The sequence below is a fragment of the Oryctolagus cuniculus genome, chromosome 2, assembly GCF_051225735.1.
Source record: "Oryctolagus cuniculus isolate XC-2025 breed Fujian yellow rabbit chromosome 2, ASM5122573v1, whole genome shotgun sequence".
Lineage (NCBI taxonomy): Eukaryota > Metazoa > Chordata > Mammalia > Lagomorpha > Leporidae > Oryctolagus > Oryctolagus cuniculus.
In genome coordinates this window covers 116555299-116571727 of record NC_142868.1, presented here as the reverse complement: position 1 = coordinate 116571727, position 16429 = coordinate 116555299, and the positions used below count along the sequence as shown (strand labels likewise).

The 16429-nt window shown below is 58.2% G+C and overlaps 1 protein-coding gene across 4 annotated transcripts in view; it reads left to right on the top strand.

The window, feature by feature from the left end:
* KCNIP3 (potassium voltage-gated channel interacting protein 3) overlaps window positions 1-13884 on the top strand; it is an 86202-nt gene extending 72318 nt beyond the window's left edge. For 2 of the 4 annotated variants that reach the window (XM_089326078.1, XM_008253873.5), the window contains exons 3-9: window positions 1013-1137; window positions 1488-1557; window positions 1775-1845; window positions 9931-10038; window positions 10582-10686; window positions 11676-11738; window positions 11964-12120. In XM_089326078.1, the coding sequence (XP_089182204.1) occupies window positions 1013-1137; window positions 1488-1557; window positions 1775-1845; window positions 9931-10038; window positions 10582-10686; window positions 11676-11738; window positions 11964-12011 (590 nt within the window). In that variant the 3' untranslated portion in view covers window positions 12012-12120. Of the gene's footprint in view, window positions 1-1012; window positions 1138-1487; window positions 1558-1774; window positions 1846-9930; window positions 10039-10581; window positions 10687-11616; window positions 11739-11963 lie in introns of all 4 variants that reach the window. The other 2 variants (XM_017340004.4, XM_089326079.1) reach the window with 2 other exon arrangements.
* Window positions 13885-16429: the final 2545 nt, after the last annotated feature.

Genomic DNA, 16429 nt, shown 5'->3' with positions numbered 1-16429 from the left:
GGAGGTGCTGGAAGCGAAAAAGGCAGGAAGGTATGACAGCGTCGTCCGGGACACCGGGAGACGCACGGACCAAGGCAGCGGCCCAGCCGCTGGGCAGCCTGCAGACCGTCTTGTTAGCGAGAGTGCGCAGTGGGGACGCCGTGTGCCGTGCCCACAGGCCGAGTGTGGAGGGGATCCGCCCAGCGCTTGTACCCGGCACCCTGGAGGCCCCGTGGGTACAGGACCAGCCGAGCTGTGCTGGGGAGAGGCACGGGCAGCAAGCGTCCCCGAGTGCAATCAAGGGGAGGTGGGCGTGGCCGTGCGGGTGGGGTGGGGCCTGGACACTCCCTGTCTGTCAGTGGGAGGCTGCGGTTCTGATTACGCGGGCATTCGGCCAGCCAGGTGGCCTGCCCTGGCTCCTGAAGGATGCACCAGACACTCTACAGGAGAGGTGGGGAATATGTTTTAAAAATCATGAATAGGAAGGCAAGGGTCATCTGACACCCCACCTCCTCCCAGAGGGAGCTGGAGTAGCTCACATTTTGCTGTGTTGTTTTTAAAGAGAAAGTTTGGTCCCTGCCCTTCCAACCCTGCGGGTCTGCACTGCTACCCAAACGCGTATCCAACCCCAGCACCCGATGTAACTGAGCCGTATCTTGTTGGGCAGCAAGGGGCCAAGAGGGACATTCTTCTTACCCTAGAAGTCAGGGAGGGCTGCATGGAGGCAGTGGTATACCAATTGGGTCTTGCTGTCTTTTTCCCTCCGGTTTGCTCTTGTTCTGTGTCTCTCTAGGACAAGAACGGCCCCTTTCCCCTTGTGGCAACGGGGGGCGGGCAGTCAAGGGAGGCCTCTGTTAGTGGACAGCAAGGCAGCAGAGTGGCCGTGAACGCGCCCCTTGGTCCTAGCCTTTAGTGTGTGCAGTGCCCAGCCTGTGCACATGGCTGGTCATGCAGAGAGGGTCTCTGCACCCCCACTCAGCGCCACGCTGGGGACAAAGCCTCAGGTCTCACCTCCTGGGTCTGTGTCCTGCAGACAGCAGCGACAGTGAGCTGGAGCTGTCCGCGGTGCGCCACCAGCCCGAGGGGCTGGACCAGCTGCAGGCGCAGACCAAATTCACCAAGAAGGAGCTGCAGTCCCTCTACAGGGGCTTCAAGAACGTGAGTGCCCCTGGGTTCCCCGCCCCGCCCAGCCCTCCCTGTCCCTGGCTCACAGAACCTTCTAGAAATGTCTCCACATCACAGCAGATACCCCGGGGACCTTTGTGGGGCTCCGGTTTCGTGGGAGAGCTGGCAGGATGTGGGTGGGTGGGGGGCGCAGTGTCCGTGCTGTGAAGACCCTCACTCCGTGTCTCCGATGCTGATACCGGGAAGAACGTATGGGGGCAGCTTGGCGTGAGGCCACCCGCCACCCCCGCCTGCCTCTCGCTCACCCAGACCCAGGCTTTCCGCAGCCTGGACCGTGGAGCTGGGCGTGGCCAAGGCACTGAGGGGCTGACTTCCCGCTGCAGGAGTGTCCCACGGGCCTGGTGGACGAAGACACCTTCAAGCTCATTTACTCGCAGTTCTTCCCTCAGGGAGGTGAGAGCGGGGTCCCGAGCAGGCCCCTTGCCACTCCTGCAGAGCCCCCACCCCGACCCCAACCCCTTCACCAGAGGGCCCTGTTACCGCCCAGCCACCGCAACTCCCGGCTCCCCCGCCCGGGGACTTTAACCCGCTATGAAGTGGGGATGCCTGGGGTGGGGGCAGCAGGCGGCCCCCTGCCTGCACACCCCAGCCTTCTCCTGGCTCTCCCTAGACGCCACCACCTACGCACACTTCCTCTTCAACGCCTTCGATGCCGACGGGAACGGATCCATCCGCTTTGAGGTAGGTGCCGAAGGACCCTTCCCCTGTGCCCTGTGGGTGGTCTCTCTGCCCTGGGCTCCCCTTCCAAGGCCGTGGGGAAGCTGAGATGTGACCGTGGGTGGAAACGGTCCAGCGTGTCCCCCGCGACCTGGTGGGCTGTGATGGCTGCCCCTCGCCCCCCGGGGAGCCGGGGAAGTGAATTTTGCTACCTCCCAGAGCTTTTGCTTGTCACCCAGCAAACAGGCCAGAAGCATCCAGAAAACCCCCAGCCTGAGCGCGCTCTTGGGGGTCATCCCAGCTGGGCACTGGACATGAAGCCCGGTGCTCCCCACTGTCCGGAGTGAGCTGCCTGCCCCTCTGGCCCCGCCCCCAGCCTCCGCGCGCGGGGGCGCCTTGCCCAGGCTCTGCACTGGCAGCCCTGGCCACACAGGAGCATTTGAGAAAGGCCCCCTCTGTGGAGCCCAAGCCCCTAAAAATAGCTGCAGGCGAAAACCTGAAACCTCTTCGGAGAGGAAAACCTTGCGGAGAGGCAGGCCTGGTCGATAACCTCCCCAGCTTGGTGTGCGGGGGCCCAGGGGCGGCTGGCGGGCGGCTGGGCGGGCGGCAGCAGGAGCACAGGGCTCAGGAAGCCCCCGACACACAGGGTAATAACTCGCCGCTCTCGCGGTCAGGGTTATTTTTACACAGCGAGCGAGCGAGCCCGCCTGCATGGGGACACACAGGATGGGGCTGGCGGGGCAGGCGACCGCAGCAGCCCCTCCGCTGGACCTCACTCGGGCCGACCGCTGTGCAAGCACGTCTTCTCTATTTCCAGTAACATCTGAAATGCCCCGGGCCAGACCACTGGGAAAAATCCAGGGCGTGCAGAATGCGTGGGCCTCCCCTCTGCCCCTCAGCTTAACCACTCTTGGGGCTTGTGGGGATGACCTGGGAGAAGAGATTCCGGGGTCCGGCCGGGGCTGCGTGGGACGGCTTTTCTTGTTCAGAATGAGATAGCCCAAGGGCTCGGCAGCCCCCCATCCTCCCGTCAGCTCCTCAGGGCAAGGGTTCCTGTGGTCTAAGGTGGCAGGTGAGGTGGGGGTGGGGGTCTCTGTGGCTGAGTTAGCAGCTGTCAGAGTCTGCTTTGCACTGTTGTCGTAACCCAAACTGGGCTGTTTGCAAAGGAAAGAGGTTTGTCTGGCTCCCAATTCTGCTCTCTGAGAAGCGCAGCCAGCATGAGCTGGCATCTGCAAAGGACCCTGCCCAGCTCCCGCGCAGCAAGGCAGAGAAACAGGAAGGGAAACTGCCCGATGCAGAAGGGGCCGTGCGCCTTGCTTTATAACAGGACCTAGCCTGGCCCTGTGGCAGCTAGGCTAACCCCTGCCGCGGGTGGTGCCCCATCACTCCCGCCAGGCCCCGCCTTCTAACTACCTCCCCCAGGGTCATTACAAACGGGGTCAATCTGCAGCACTCGGGCCCTTGGGACCCCACCCCCCACCCCGCCAAGCACAGCAGGGGTGCGGTGTGCCCTCTGTAAGGTCACTCGTCCCTGCCACCCTCAGGCCTCCCGTGTGCCACTCCGCACAGGAGGCCGGCTCCGCTGGTCTCACCCAGGCGTGTTTCTCTGCAGGAGCTTCTCCGTTGCAGAAGCCTTTAGCTGGACACAGAGCCGGGGGCGGGGCACAGATCTCCAAAGCCCCATCCTTGATGCACCATGGGCTGGAATCCCAGGGCTCAGAAAGGATCCCTGGGGATGGGGGAGTGGCTACAGGATCTGGGGCTCCACCCTCCTCATTGCCAGGCCTCAGAACCGTCGAGGTCAAGTTGGCCTGTGGATCCTGACCATGACCCCACTTATTTCTGTAGTCTGAGCCATAAGACACCCACCAATTATAACTGTCTCCTCTCCCCGCAAAAGAGAAAAAAGCCCTCCAGAACAGACCAACCTCAGCAGCGCTGCATCCCACTGTGGGCTGGGGGGCTCCCGGCCAGGCTCCTGGCGGGATCCTCCCTCCACACGTGGAAGAATTCGAACACAGAGGCACAAAGATGCCCGGGAGAGCAGGATTTATCTGCAGCAAACTGAAGCACACGCTTGAGAACCAAGCCAAACAAAAAAGTGGGAAAAGGCGCCAAACCAAGAGAAAACCTTCTCCAAGGGAAAACTTGCAGCAGTGAAAAGCCCTCCCCTCTTAAAAAAAAAAAAAAAAAAAAAAAAAAAAAAACAACCTGACAAAGGAAAAGGCCAGACCTTCCCTCTTCCCTTTATACCCTCCAGAGGCATGGGGAGAGGGGGTGTCTGGGGTGGAGCTCATTGAATATTCAAATAGGGCGGGGTTTAGGGCAGACTCAAGCACCGCCCATTTCCATGCCCTCTTTAGGAAATATTGGAAGTGCCATGGTGTTAAGGTGCATGATGGGAGTGGGCATGCCCCTATGGTAATTTTATTATAATGATATTTTGATGACCTGAAAGTCCTGGAAGCACACATCCTGCAGCCACAATGGGTATTTCCAGTTAGCAACAGTTACACATTGACAATACTGTGGAACTTACGGTTTCCACTACTGGGAAAGGGTTGGGGGCTTGCTGGTGCGTGGGAGGTAGGCCTCCGTGGGGCATAGACAGGGAGGCTTGGGTTGTGTGCAGAAACGGAAGAAAGTTTGGATGGTACACAGAAGATTTGTCACGGGCCAGGGCAGGCTGTTACATGGGCCAGCCACTGCTGTCCTGCAGTGGGTCGGCTGTGACTGTCAAAACGTGGACAGCCTGGGGCTGTCAATCACTGGTCCCTGCTGGTCCCCACCGGTCCCGGGTCATTGAGGAGCTGTCAACAGCGGTTTGGCCGGAACCATCAGGCAGCTGTCAGACCTCGGCTCTTCCCCTAGCCAGCTACGTTCCCACACCAGTCGCGTGCCAGGATCTGGCTCCTGCCCCTGTCCTCGTGGCTCCTCTGAGATCCGCCCATGGGAGGGAGCCTGGTGTCGGCTTCCCCGGCTCTGGACAGGGCGAAGCCACACCCAGATGCACCTTGACACAGCGCATCAGCTCATTCATCTTCCGAGTGGTCACAGCGCCTTCTGAAGGAGCCTGTAGACTGTGGGTGCCTTTTCAATACCCAGGATAGAATCAGGCAGCCTGGGTTGGAAGTGACACCGGTCAAGGTGCTCTTTTGGAAAGTGACAGCAGGGCACATGTCTGGAGGGTGTGGCCACCTCGCCACTGCCTGCCCTCCCCCTCTACTTCCCCCTCCCCCATGTGCTGTTGGCCAAGTGCAGCTACCAGAGGACCAACCTGTAACCTCACGACTCAACACCCTCAGTTCCCACTCCACCTGCTGGGCACCGTTCAAGTGCACCTTCGGGGGGTCTCAGCCTAGAAAGTGGAGTCTGCTGTGCCACTAAGGCCACCCCAGACCCTCCCCAAGCACTGTCACAGGGACAGCCACAGAGCAGGGGGGCTGGAGGTATGTAGGGCTTCCTGCACCTTGGAGTCAAAAGCAAGGAGTTAGGGCCGGTAATGGGCGCAGAGGAAGCCATGCTGTGTGACACGGAAGTTTGGAACAAGCATGCACTTGGACATGGGTCTTCTGTGTGTTCCCTTTACAAACGAGGACTGGTCAGGGGCCTCACAGTGGACAGTCCCATCTACTGTCTCCTAGCGTTGGCACTCCATCTCTCCGCCCACCCCCAGCACACACACTAAGGGACACTGGCGATATTTCTTGGGTGCTAGCAGCAGGCTCCGGAGCTGAACATGAAGGCCTGCACATGGCAGAATCCAGCCACCTGCCAGGCCTGTGTCAGCTGAAGAGGCCATCTGTGAAGACAGGTCGGGGTGGGGACACCCTTGGTCCACCCCACACCTGTGGGCCCAGAGCAGGACTCCACGCTTCAGCCTCCTGCTGGGGACGCCTCTCCCACCACAGGGAAGAGGGAAAGAGCTGCATGCGGGGACCACCTTGGGTCTTCACTGCTGTGTCAGCCATACCCAGACTCCAGTGATTGTCAGTCCCCAAATTTGGGCTTACAGGAAATGCGACATTATTCCTCCTTTATTAAAAAAGAAAGTCTAGATTTTCCTTCCTGCACTTCCTCACACATTGCTTCAAGGATCCAATGGTTTTACAGGGTGTGCTTTGGAAAAACAGCAGTGGGTCACTTGTCCAGGTTCAGCCCGCTGCCGGGGTTTGGGTCCCTGTCTGCTGGGCCCCTGCACCCATGTGCAGCTCCGCGTCAGCTCCTCCTGGCTGCCTGGTCTTAGACTTGGGGTACTGGCCCTCTGCTGTGAATGAGGAGGGCTGGGGCCTCTCCCCAACACACCTGTCCCCTTCCCTGGCCTCGCAGTAGGCTGTGGCCATCTCTGACCCCCAGTGCTTCCAACTAATGGATGTTCGACTTTATGATGGTGCAAAAGCAACACACAGTCAGTAGAAACTGTGCTTCGAGTTTTGAGTTTGACCTTAACCCAGGCTAGCACTGTGCGGCTGGTTCCTCTCGCGATGTGGGCAGACGCAGCTGCAGCCCTGAGTCAGCCGTGGGATCAGGAGGGGACACAGCCCGTGCCCTGCGTGCACTGGACTGCTCAGGTCAATGCTGGGTGGATGAGGTGGATCACATGCATTTTCAGCGGGCGGACTGTGTAAGCAGAGACGTCTGTTCAGGAACTGGATTGGATAGGGACTTGCTTTGCTCTGATGATGTGAACGTTATCCCTAGTTGAGCCTTGCAATAAACTGATTTGTTTTCTGCTCCTGCACACACTTTCCTTTTCCCTGCAGTAAACCATGGCCCTGACCTTCCACTTGCCTGGTTTTCTGTGCCCTCAGCATTTATTCAAACCCAGGCCTTCCCACCAGTGGTCCGCACCTCCTGCCTGGCCTCCCCTGCTCCATCCTCCAGCAGGTCCCAGGACCCTCCTTGCCCTCTTCCCTCTCTCCTGGGTGGTGTCTCCAAGTTCTAGAATCATCTGCCTTTTTCTCCTTTTCTCTCTCTCTGCAGGGGTGGCCTCCAGCAGCTTCCTGGGGAGGAGTATGTGGGAGGAACCTTTTGAGCCTTGGGTGTCTGGAAGTGTCTTTTCTGTCCTCACTTGTGTGGGGCATGGATGAGAAGGCCCATGTGGAGTTGATCTCCTTCCGGACCGTGGTGGTGCCGTTCCATCAGCTGCCTGCCCGCACTGGCGTGGAGCCCTGTCTGCAGTTAGGGTCTTGTGTGTAGGACTTGCTTTTTTTTTTCCCCCCTATCTTGCTTTACTTTTCTCTCTGGACACTTGCAGGATCCTCTGAGCACCAGCCCTCTGAAGTTCCCCCAGGACCCCCTCTGCAGGCTAAGTTGCATTGTGCCAGTGGTCTCCGTTCACGATTTCTTTGACACACGTTCCTCCCTTTGCTCCAGCTCTCCCCGGAACTCCTGATGTCCGGCGATGGCCTCTCTGGAGTGGACCTCTCACTCTCCTCTTTTCACTACTATCTTCCCGTTCTTTTCTACCCTTTCCTTTCTCTTTCTGGAAGATTCAACTCATTCTCCCGAGATTGTCCTTACTTTCACTAAAATATCTGAAAGAAGCTACCTGGAAGAAGGTTTATTTCAGTTTAAAGTTTTGGAGGTTCACAGTCCAAGATCGGGTAGCCCAATGAGTCTGGTGTCTGATGAGATCGGCAGATCACACGGAGAACCAAGAAAGAGAGAGAAGCAGGAAACACACTCTGCTTATGCAAACCACCTTGAGGACGATGCCCCTGGCACCTAGAGACCACCCATGGGGCCATAAGTATACCAGGTCTCCAACCTGGATCCAGCAACCATTTTTTTAAAAGGGTACACACAGAGAGGGAAAGACACAGAGAGAGGGAAGGCTTCCATCCACTGGTTCACTCCACAGATGGCTGCAACAGCCAGGGCTGGCCCAGGCCAAAGCCAGAAGCCAAGAGCTTTTTCCCGTCTCCCACGGACTTAGGCCATCTTCTGCTGCTTTTCCCACTTGCATTAGCAGGCAGCTGGATTGGAAGTGGAGCAGTTGGGACTCGAACTGGTATCCATATGGGATGGTGGTGTTGCAGGTGGCAGCTTTACCTGGTGTGCCACAGCCCCAGTCTCTATGTTCTTATTTTTAATCCCTAGGAGCTCTTTCTTAATTTTTATTTTTCAATTAGGATCCTCTTCTTTCAGAGAGGCAACATTTGTAATCTCTGAATTGAATCGTTTAATCATTTTTGTCAAAGTTTTCCTCCTTGAATAATTTTGGTTTCTTCCAGATTTCTCTTCTCTGTTTTCCATCTTTCTCACAGTACAAATTTCTGCAGATCCAGAAGACCTAATACAGCCATGCACCCCCCAAGTGGCAGGGGTGTGCTCCGAGGCAGTTTCGTCGTGGTGGGAACCCCAGGGAGGGCCCCTGCGCGAGCCTGGGTAGTGCAGGTCAGACACTTGATGCGGCCTCTGGATGCAACCAAGAGATGCTACAAGCAGGCGACGTCTGAGGCTGCCGCTGGCCTCCCTAAAATCGTGACGAAAAGAAAAGAGCAGCAAACCCACAAACCAGAACCATGCACGTTTCTTACCGGTATCAAGTGTTATGTACTGCACGTTATTGTACGTGCTACACTTTATTTTGGAAAGGCAGACATAGATCTTCCATTTGCTGATTCACTTTCCAAATGCCCATAACAGCCAGGGTTAGGCCAAGGCCAAAGCCAGGAGCTTTGGGACTCTCAGTCTTCTGCATGGGTGGCAGGGACCCAAATACCTGGGCTGTCACCTGCTGCCTCTCAGTGCATGCATTTAGAGGTGGCTAGAATAGGAAGAGGGACCAAGCCTTGAACCCAGGCACTCTGTGATGGCATGTGGGTGTCTCAAGTGGCGTCTTAACCACTGTCCCAAATGCCAGGAGGGTGCCTTGCACCAGTGTCACCACAGCACATAGTAGTGCATCACGCTACAATGTTACAGCAGCTACAGAGTCACTGGGCAGTAGGACTTTTCCAGCTCCTTTATAACTGTATAGACTGCTGTGGTATTTGCAGTATTTGATTGTCGGAAATGTCGCTCGGCAGCACATGGCTGTCTCTGAGTGGGGACTTAGCCTGGTGCCTGGCCCTGTCCCCCTACAGTCAGTCAGCCTCCACCCACAGCCCTTTCCTGCCACCTTTCTTTCGGAGTAGGCCAAGAGGACCTCAGGAGCAGGGAAGACTTAAACTTTAGACCGTCCAGAAGGTGGGGGAGAAAGATTTGCTTCCACCTGCTGTTACAGCCAACAGCTGAAGTTTGCACAAGGAAATCATGTGGACGGTCATGCCTGGTCACATTAGCTATGTGCAGTATCTGTCACACCCATAGGTGATGGCAGCACCCCAGGGTGTCATGGCTCAAGAGCCGAGCTCCGTTGGTTCAAAACTTTTTAAGGGGCCGGTATTGTGGCGCTGGGGGTGAAGCCAATGTTTGTGACGCCGGCATCTCATGTTGGAGCGCTTGTTCAAGTCCCAGCTGCTCCACTTCCAATCCAGCTTGCTGACGGTGCGTGCACCTGGGAAGGCAATGGAGGATGACTCAGGTCATCGGGCCTCGGCCACCCTTGTGAGAGACCCAGATGGAGCTCCTGGCTTCTGGCTTCAGCCTGGTCCAGCCCTGGCTGTTGCAGCCATTTGGGAAAGTGAACCAGCAGGTGGAAGACGTCGCTCTCTCTCTCTCTCTCCCTCTTCTCTCTCTATAACTCTGCCTTCAAGTAACTAAATAAAAATTTTAAAAAGAAAAGAAGGAAATTTTTAAAAAACTTTTAAGCTGGACGTCTGTAAGCATCTTTGATGTGCAGATTCCTGGTAAGCTCAAAACAGAGCCCCCTTCTTAAAGAGCAACCCCCGGGTCTTCTCTCCCAGCCCATGTCCAAGACACCATGTATCTGAGATCAGTATCAGCTACCAAACTGTTTCCGCCACACACACACACACACACACACACACACACGCGAGCACCCACCCACATACAAGCACACGAACACACAGCAGGTGCACCCTTGTGTCGTGGGGGCCTGAGTGGCCTCCATCTGCAGTTACAGGGCTACTTTTCCTTGGAAGCCCCCCCAGGCAGCTGGGCGGGCCACTGCCACCTCCTCACCCTCCCTGTCCTCCCCAGGACTTTGTGGTCGGGCTCTCCATCCTGCTGCGGGGGACAGTCCACGAGAAGCTCAAGTGGGCCTTCAACCTCTACGACATCAACAAAGACGGCTACATCACCAAAGAGGTAGCGGGCAGCTGGGAGGGCCTGCGCCCCTCTGCCCCTTCCCGCCCTGCTCCCACCTGGCTCTCCTGGCTGCCCACCCTGGGGCACAGCAGCCACTGGGGCTTCCTCTGTGCTGAGGGCATGGCTTTGTGTGTGCCCTCACCACACGTGGCCACCCGGCTCTTTCTAGAAGGGGCCTGGGGAAGACACAGTGGAGAGGACGCTGGCCTCAGCCCCTGCCACCCCAAGCCGGCAGTGTCACCTCTGAGGATAAGGAGGCCCGCACGCAGGTTCTGTTTGGTCCACACTTTCTGTGTGCATCTGAACTAGTAGCCATGGCTTCCAATTTTGAGGATTAGCACATTTAAAAAAAAAAAATTTATCCCCAGCTTCTTTCTCGGAGGGGCCCAAGCTCGCGCTGGGTGGACCAGAGAAGGAATGAGCTGGCCCCCACCCCAGCTGCTGTGGCGCTCACCACCACCCAGAGGAGCCCCCCCCCACCCTTTGGTGTAACCCCCAGATGACCATGCAGGGGTGCGGGGCTCACACTGCCTGCTCTCCCAGGAGATGCTGGCCATCATGAAGTCCATCTACGACATGATGGGCCGCCACACCTACCCCGTGCTGCGGGAAGATGCACCTCGGGAACACGTGGAGCGCTTCTTCCAGGTGAGTGAGTCCCAGCCCTGCGCTGGAGCCAGGAGCCAGGCAGAGCAGAGAGGCTCCTGCTCCTGCAGCGGCCCTGGGTAAGCCACCTCCTCGCTCTCTGAGCCTCGCCACACCCCAGGAAGAGGGCTAGCTCAGGCTCCCAGGAGGAGCAAACTAGAACCTGGGCCCGGCGTGGCCATTTGGTGCAACAGTTAGCATGCTGCCTGGGCCGCCTGCGTCCCACGTCGGAGGGCCAGCCTTGCTTCCAGCCCCAACTTCCTGTTAACGCGAGCCCTGGGAGGCAGCAGTGAATGCTCACAGAGTTGGGTCCCTGCCTGGGCTGAGTTCAGGACTCCTGGCCCAGCCCTGGCTGTTGCAGGCATTTGGGGAATAAACCAATAGACAGAAGGTGTGTGTGTGTGTGTGTGTGTGTGTGTGTGTGTGTGTGTCTGCCTTTCAAACAAAATTTTTAAAAAATCAGGCCCCACCCACTCTGCTGCACCTCCTCTCGGAGCAGTTACGGGCTTGTCAGCAGGTCTGGACAGCTGGCAGCCCTCCCCCTCCGGGCACTGGCCTGGAGCTTTCCCAGCCCCACCAGGGCAGCTGTGCGTGGGCGGCAGCTTTGGGGTCACCCTTGTGCCCACAGCAGGTGAAGGTACTGAAGGCTGCAGCTCCTGCTCGCCGGGGCCCCTCCAGACCTGTGGCCACCCTGTGCCTCAGTTGCTCTGTCTGCCCTAGCTGCCTGTCAGGGAGGCCAGGGGCCAGGTGGTCATGGGGACAGACTCTGGGAGGTGTGAACACGAGTGGATCGTCACGGCAGTGGGGAGTGGGACTGGCCTGGGCCATGCTGGACAGGTCAGCTGTGGGGCGGGGGTGGGGGCTGCGGAGGCCACTCTGTGCAGCCTGCATCCAGGGTGGGGGACGCTCACCCACCCACTGCCGTGTCCTCAGGCTGGAGTCAGGGGTGTCCCTGGCGGGCAGTCTCACCTTGGGCGTGGCTTGGGTTGCAGAAAATGGACCGGAATCACGATGGAGTGGTGACCATGGATGAGTTTCTGGAGACCTGTCAAAAGGTAGGTGGCAGTGGGGACTCTGGGGGCAGGGGTGTGGTTGGGACAGATGTGGGGCCACAGGGGGTGATAGGACAAGGACATGCTGGGGGGAAGGTCCCTAGAGCCCCTAACACTGCTGCCGGCCTCCTCTCAGCTCCTCCATCTGGGGCCTGGGTGGGGGGTGCCACTCGCCGTCCCTGTCCAGCCTGCGTCTGACGGGGCCTCTCCTCCCCTCTCTCCACGCAGGATGAGAACATTATGAGCTCCATGCAGCTGTTCGAGAATGTCATCTAGGGCTCGGGAGGACCCTGGTGGCCACTGCCACTTAGCCCTAAGCGGAGCCTCCGTCCTGCCCGGAGCAGCCTCCAAGAGAAACTTTTTCTAATAGATTTGCAAAAAGTGAGCGGTTTGCTACACATACATACACACACACACACAAACACACACACACCACCCTGTTGCTGCAGGCTGGCAGAGGGGACCTGAGGCTGGGGAGGGCTGAGTCTGGCTGGGAGCCAGGCCCAGAAGACAAAAGCCGCACCGCCCTGGCTGCCCCACCCCCCACCCCCGGGGTTGGCAGGGCCAGGGTACCACCGGGCTGTGCAGGGCAGAGTGGCAGGCTGCTGGCCTAGCGCTGGATGCTAGCAGGAAGTAGCTCAAGCACCCCTTGGGAGTGGGCCCTTCCTGGTGCGCCCCCTCACTCCTCCCCTCCTGTCCCACGCAGGGGCCAAGCACCAGGCTGCTCTGGCCTGTCCCCAGCCTGTACTCCCAGGGCCCCTAAGTGCAGGAGCCGGCAGGGCCAGCTGGGGTTGGGAGGACTCCGGCCAGGGAAGAAGTGGAGATGGGGCAGAACCTTCTGTGCTCTACCCAAGAGCTTGGGCGTTGCGGGAGCCCTGGGCTGCGTTCTCGCTGCATCCCAGGCTACTGGGGGAGGGGGCGCCCTCTGCAGCGGGGCGATTGGGTCTTTCAGTGTTGCATCGGAGGGGGCTCTCGGCCACCTCCAGTGGGCAGACGTCTTCTCCCGCCCCAATCCTGGCAGGGGCTGGGGCCACCCTCCCGCCTCCAGCACCACACTGTTCTCCCTAAGGTCCTCTTAGGAGGAGGTAACACGGCTCAGGGACTGGCAGCCTAGGAACCCCGGGGCGAGTGCGAGGGGGGCCCGGGCCAGCGCCTCCCTCTCCCTGTTGGCCTGCAGCCCCATCGGCCTCCCTTGGCCCAGCAGCGTGGCCGAGCCCCATCCTGTAGCTGCGTGGGCACCCACCCAGGACTAAAAGCACAAGCGCCACGGCAGCTCCGGCCACGGCCCACGAGGAGAGCCAGGGCCGCTCTGCTTTCCAGAGCAAGGCCCTCCTGGTGGCCCGGGACCGGGAGCCCCGCAGCCCCATCACGGGAGGCCCTGGGGAGGACGCTCGGAGGTCCACTGTGTGCCTCAGAGCCACGGGGGTTCAATGCCCAGCTCTAGCCCGGCCTGTTCCCCAACATTCAAAAGCACAAACCGGGGGGCTCTGCTCAGCTGGGCTCTGCCCTGGGGGGATGGAGGCCGCCGATGCCCAAAGCCAGAGCCAGCAGACAGGGCTGCAGGGCCCCGGCTGGGCAGCAGGTCCAGAGATCCCTCCAGGAGACAGCTCCGGGAAGAGCCCTGTGCCCAGCAGCCTGGGCCCCTGCGAGGAACATTCCCACACACACATTCCATCCGCTGCTGCCCCGTCTCTGCGCAGGCCCGGCCCTGGGCGCCCCTGGGAGGCTGGCCCCAGGGTGGGCAGGGCCTCGGGAGGCAAGGTGGGATGACAGAGGCTGTGGGGCCCCCCGGAGCCCTCACGCAGGTTGGCTGAACCCCATCTCCAGTCTTATGGGGGTCCCCCCTCTCTCTCCTTCCAGGAGGGTTTCGGCTTTCCCTGGCTCAGGGATCTCCTCTCTGCCCCCCACCCCTGCCCCAGCCTGGCCCTCCCATCTGGTGTCACCACATACTCCCAAGGGGCCCAGGCCACGGGAGAGGGTTACCACCACGCCCCGCCCCTCAGTCCACCAGGAGAGGTCTGCCTCCTGCCCAGGGCGCGGACTGGCCGCATGCCTGCATGGCGGGGCACGGCCTGCAGGGTGGTCCCTGTTCTCAGCACCCACCAATCTTCAGTCCTGTATATTTTAATAAAATAAACTTGACAAAGGAGAGGGACTCATGTTCGCTTTCTCCCGGCTCTGCACTTGGATCCAGCCCCTGCCAGCCCTGCTGCTGTTAGCTGTGGCTGCTGCCTGGCTGTGCTGGCTCTGAAGGGTGGAGCTCCCCGGAGTCTCAAGCTCCCAGTGTGACGTCACTTGGCAGAGGCTGTGGGGGAGGGGGGAGGCATGCAAGCTCCAGCCGTAGGTGGGGTGGGGGGACTTCCGGAGCCACTCTCTGTATTTCCTCCCCAGGTCATTTCTCTTGTCCGCTCCCAGGAAGTCATTCTGGGTTTTTGTTTTTTTAAGGTTTATTTATTTGAAAGGCACAGTTACAGAGAGGGGAAGAAAGAGAATCTTCCATCTGCTGGTTCACTCCCCAGATGGCCACTATGGCCAGGACTGGGCCAGGCCAAAGCCAGGAGCCTGGAGCTCAATCCAGGCCTCCCCCATGGGTGCAGGGGCCCAAGCACTGGGCCATCATCCACTGCCTTCCCAGACACATTAGCAGGGAGCTGGATCGGAAGTGGAGCAGCCGGGACTGGAACCAGTGCTCATCGCAGCATCGCAGGCAGTGGCTTAGCCCCAGCACCGGCCCCCCTTTCTGGATCTCTTACCACAGGGTGTGGGTCACAGGCACAAGGAAGCAGAATTTGCTGAAAATCTTTCTTTCCTGGTGTTGATTTTCTTTTTTTTTTTTTTTAAGGTTTATTTATTTATTTGAAAGTCAGAGAGAGAGAGAGAGAAAGAGAGGTCTTCCATCAGCTGGTTCACTCCCCAGTTGGCCGCAACAGCCAGAGCTGCACCAATCCAAAGCCAGGAGCCAGGAGCTTCTTCCAGGCCTCCCCCATGGGTGCAGGGACCCAAGCACTTGGGCCATCTTCTACTGCTTTCCCAGGCCATAGCCGAGAGCTGGATCAGAAGAGGAGCAGCTGGGACTCGAACCAGCGTCCATATGGGATGCCGGCACTGCAGGGACAGCTTAGCCCACTACACCACAGCGCCATCTCCAAGATAAAATTTTAAAGAAATGCAATATGACTTGCAAAAGCAATAAAAAAAAAAAAAAGGCCGGTGTGGTGCAGCAGGTTAAGCTGCTGCTTGCAGTGCCGGCATCCTATAGAGGAGCGCTGGTGTGAGTCTCAGCTGCTCCACATCTGATCCAGATTCTTGCTAACGCATCTGGGAAGGCAGCAGATGATGGTCCAAGTACTTGGGCCTCTCACCCACATGGGAGACCTGGATGGAGCTCCTAGCTCCTGGCTTTGTCCTGGCTCAGCTCTGGCCATTGCAGCCAGTTGGGGAATGAATCGGTGGATAGAAACTTTCTCTCTCTCTCTCCCTCTGTCTCTCTCCCTGCCTTTCAAATAAATAAATTAAATCAATATTTTAAAAAGCAATAGAGTCTGTTTTCCAGGACAAACCTCAGTAGCCCCGTATATGAACTGGTGAGTGGAATGTGGTAAAAGGGCGAGGCCATCAGCGGCTCCTGCCTGATTCTCTCGGGACCCTTGCCCATGGGAACTCAGCCGGCATGCTGTGAGGAAGCCACCACCACATGGGGAGGCCGACAGATGTCCCCGCTCCCAGCCAGCAGCGGTAACCCTCTCGCGTGTGAGTGAGCGGATGAGGAGCGAGACTTCCGGGCGTCCCTGCGCCCTGGCTCTGAGCCGAGCAGCAGAGCTCTGCTCTCCCCACCCGCTCCCACTCCACTTGCAGATGGATTTGCAAATAAGTGTTATTGTGGTTTTCAGCCACTGTGCTTTGCGATGGTTTTTCCTAGTAGATATTGGAGCAATAAATTAAATGATGAAACCTTATGATCATCTCATTAGATACAGAGAAAGCATTAAAAACATTAAATATCCATTTGGAATGAAAAAAAAAAAAACAGGAAGAGGAGCGCATGGCTCTGAGCTGATCAAGGGTCCCCGCAACACACACCATACGTTAGGCAGTGCCCCTTCCTGCCAGGCGCTGGTCAGCAGCGGCAATGGTGCCCGTAGCTTCAGGCAGCCTTAACCAAGACCGGAGTGACAGGAGAGAGCTCACACAGTGTCAGCAGACCCCAAACTCTGTGCCAAGTGGGGTGGTGGGTTCCAGAGTGATGGATGGGACGTAGACACGGATAAGCACCATAGAACTCGAGCTCTGACATGGACGAGCGCCATAGAACTTGGACTCTGCGTGGACGAGCACCATAGAACTCGGACGCTGTCTCACGCCTCCTTCGCTTTCTTTAGTCTTAGCAGTTGTGATTTTTTTTTTAATTATGTATCTATCTGAAAGACAGAGAGTCCCATCTGCTGGTTCATTCCGCAAATGCACACAACAGCTGGGGCTAAGCAAGCCCAAAGCTGGGAGTACATGAGGTCTCCCACGTGCGTGGACTTGAACTGTCACTGGGTCTGCTTTAGCAGGAAGCTGCGGTCAGGAGTCAGAGCTGGGAACTGGATCCTCCTACTCCAATATGGGACACAAGAGTCTTAGCCAGCCCGTCCCTACTAATGGTGTTTGAATTAGGCATGGGAGGTGCCAGCGCTGTGGTATAGCAGGTA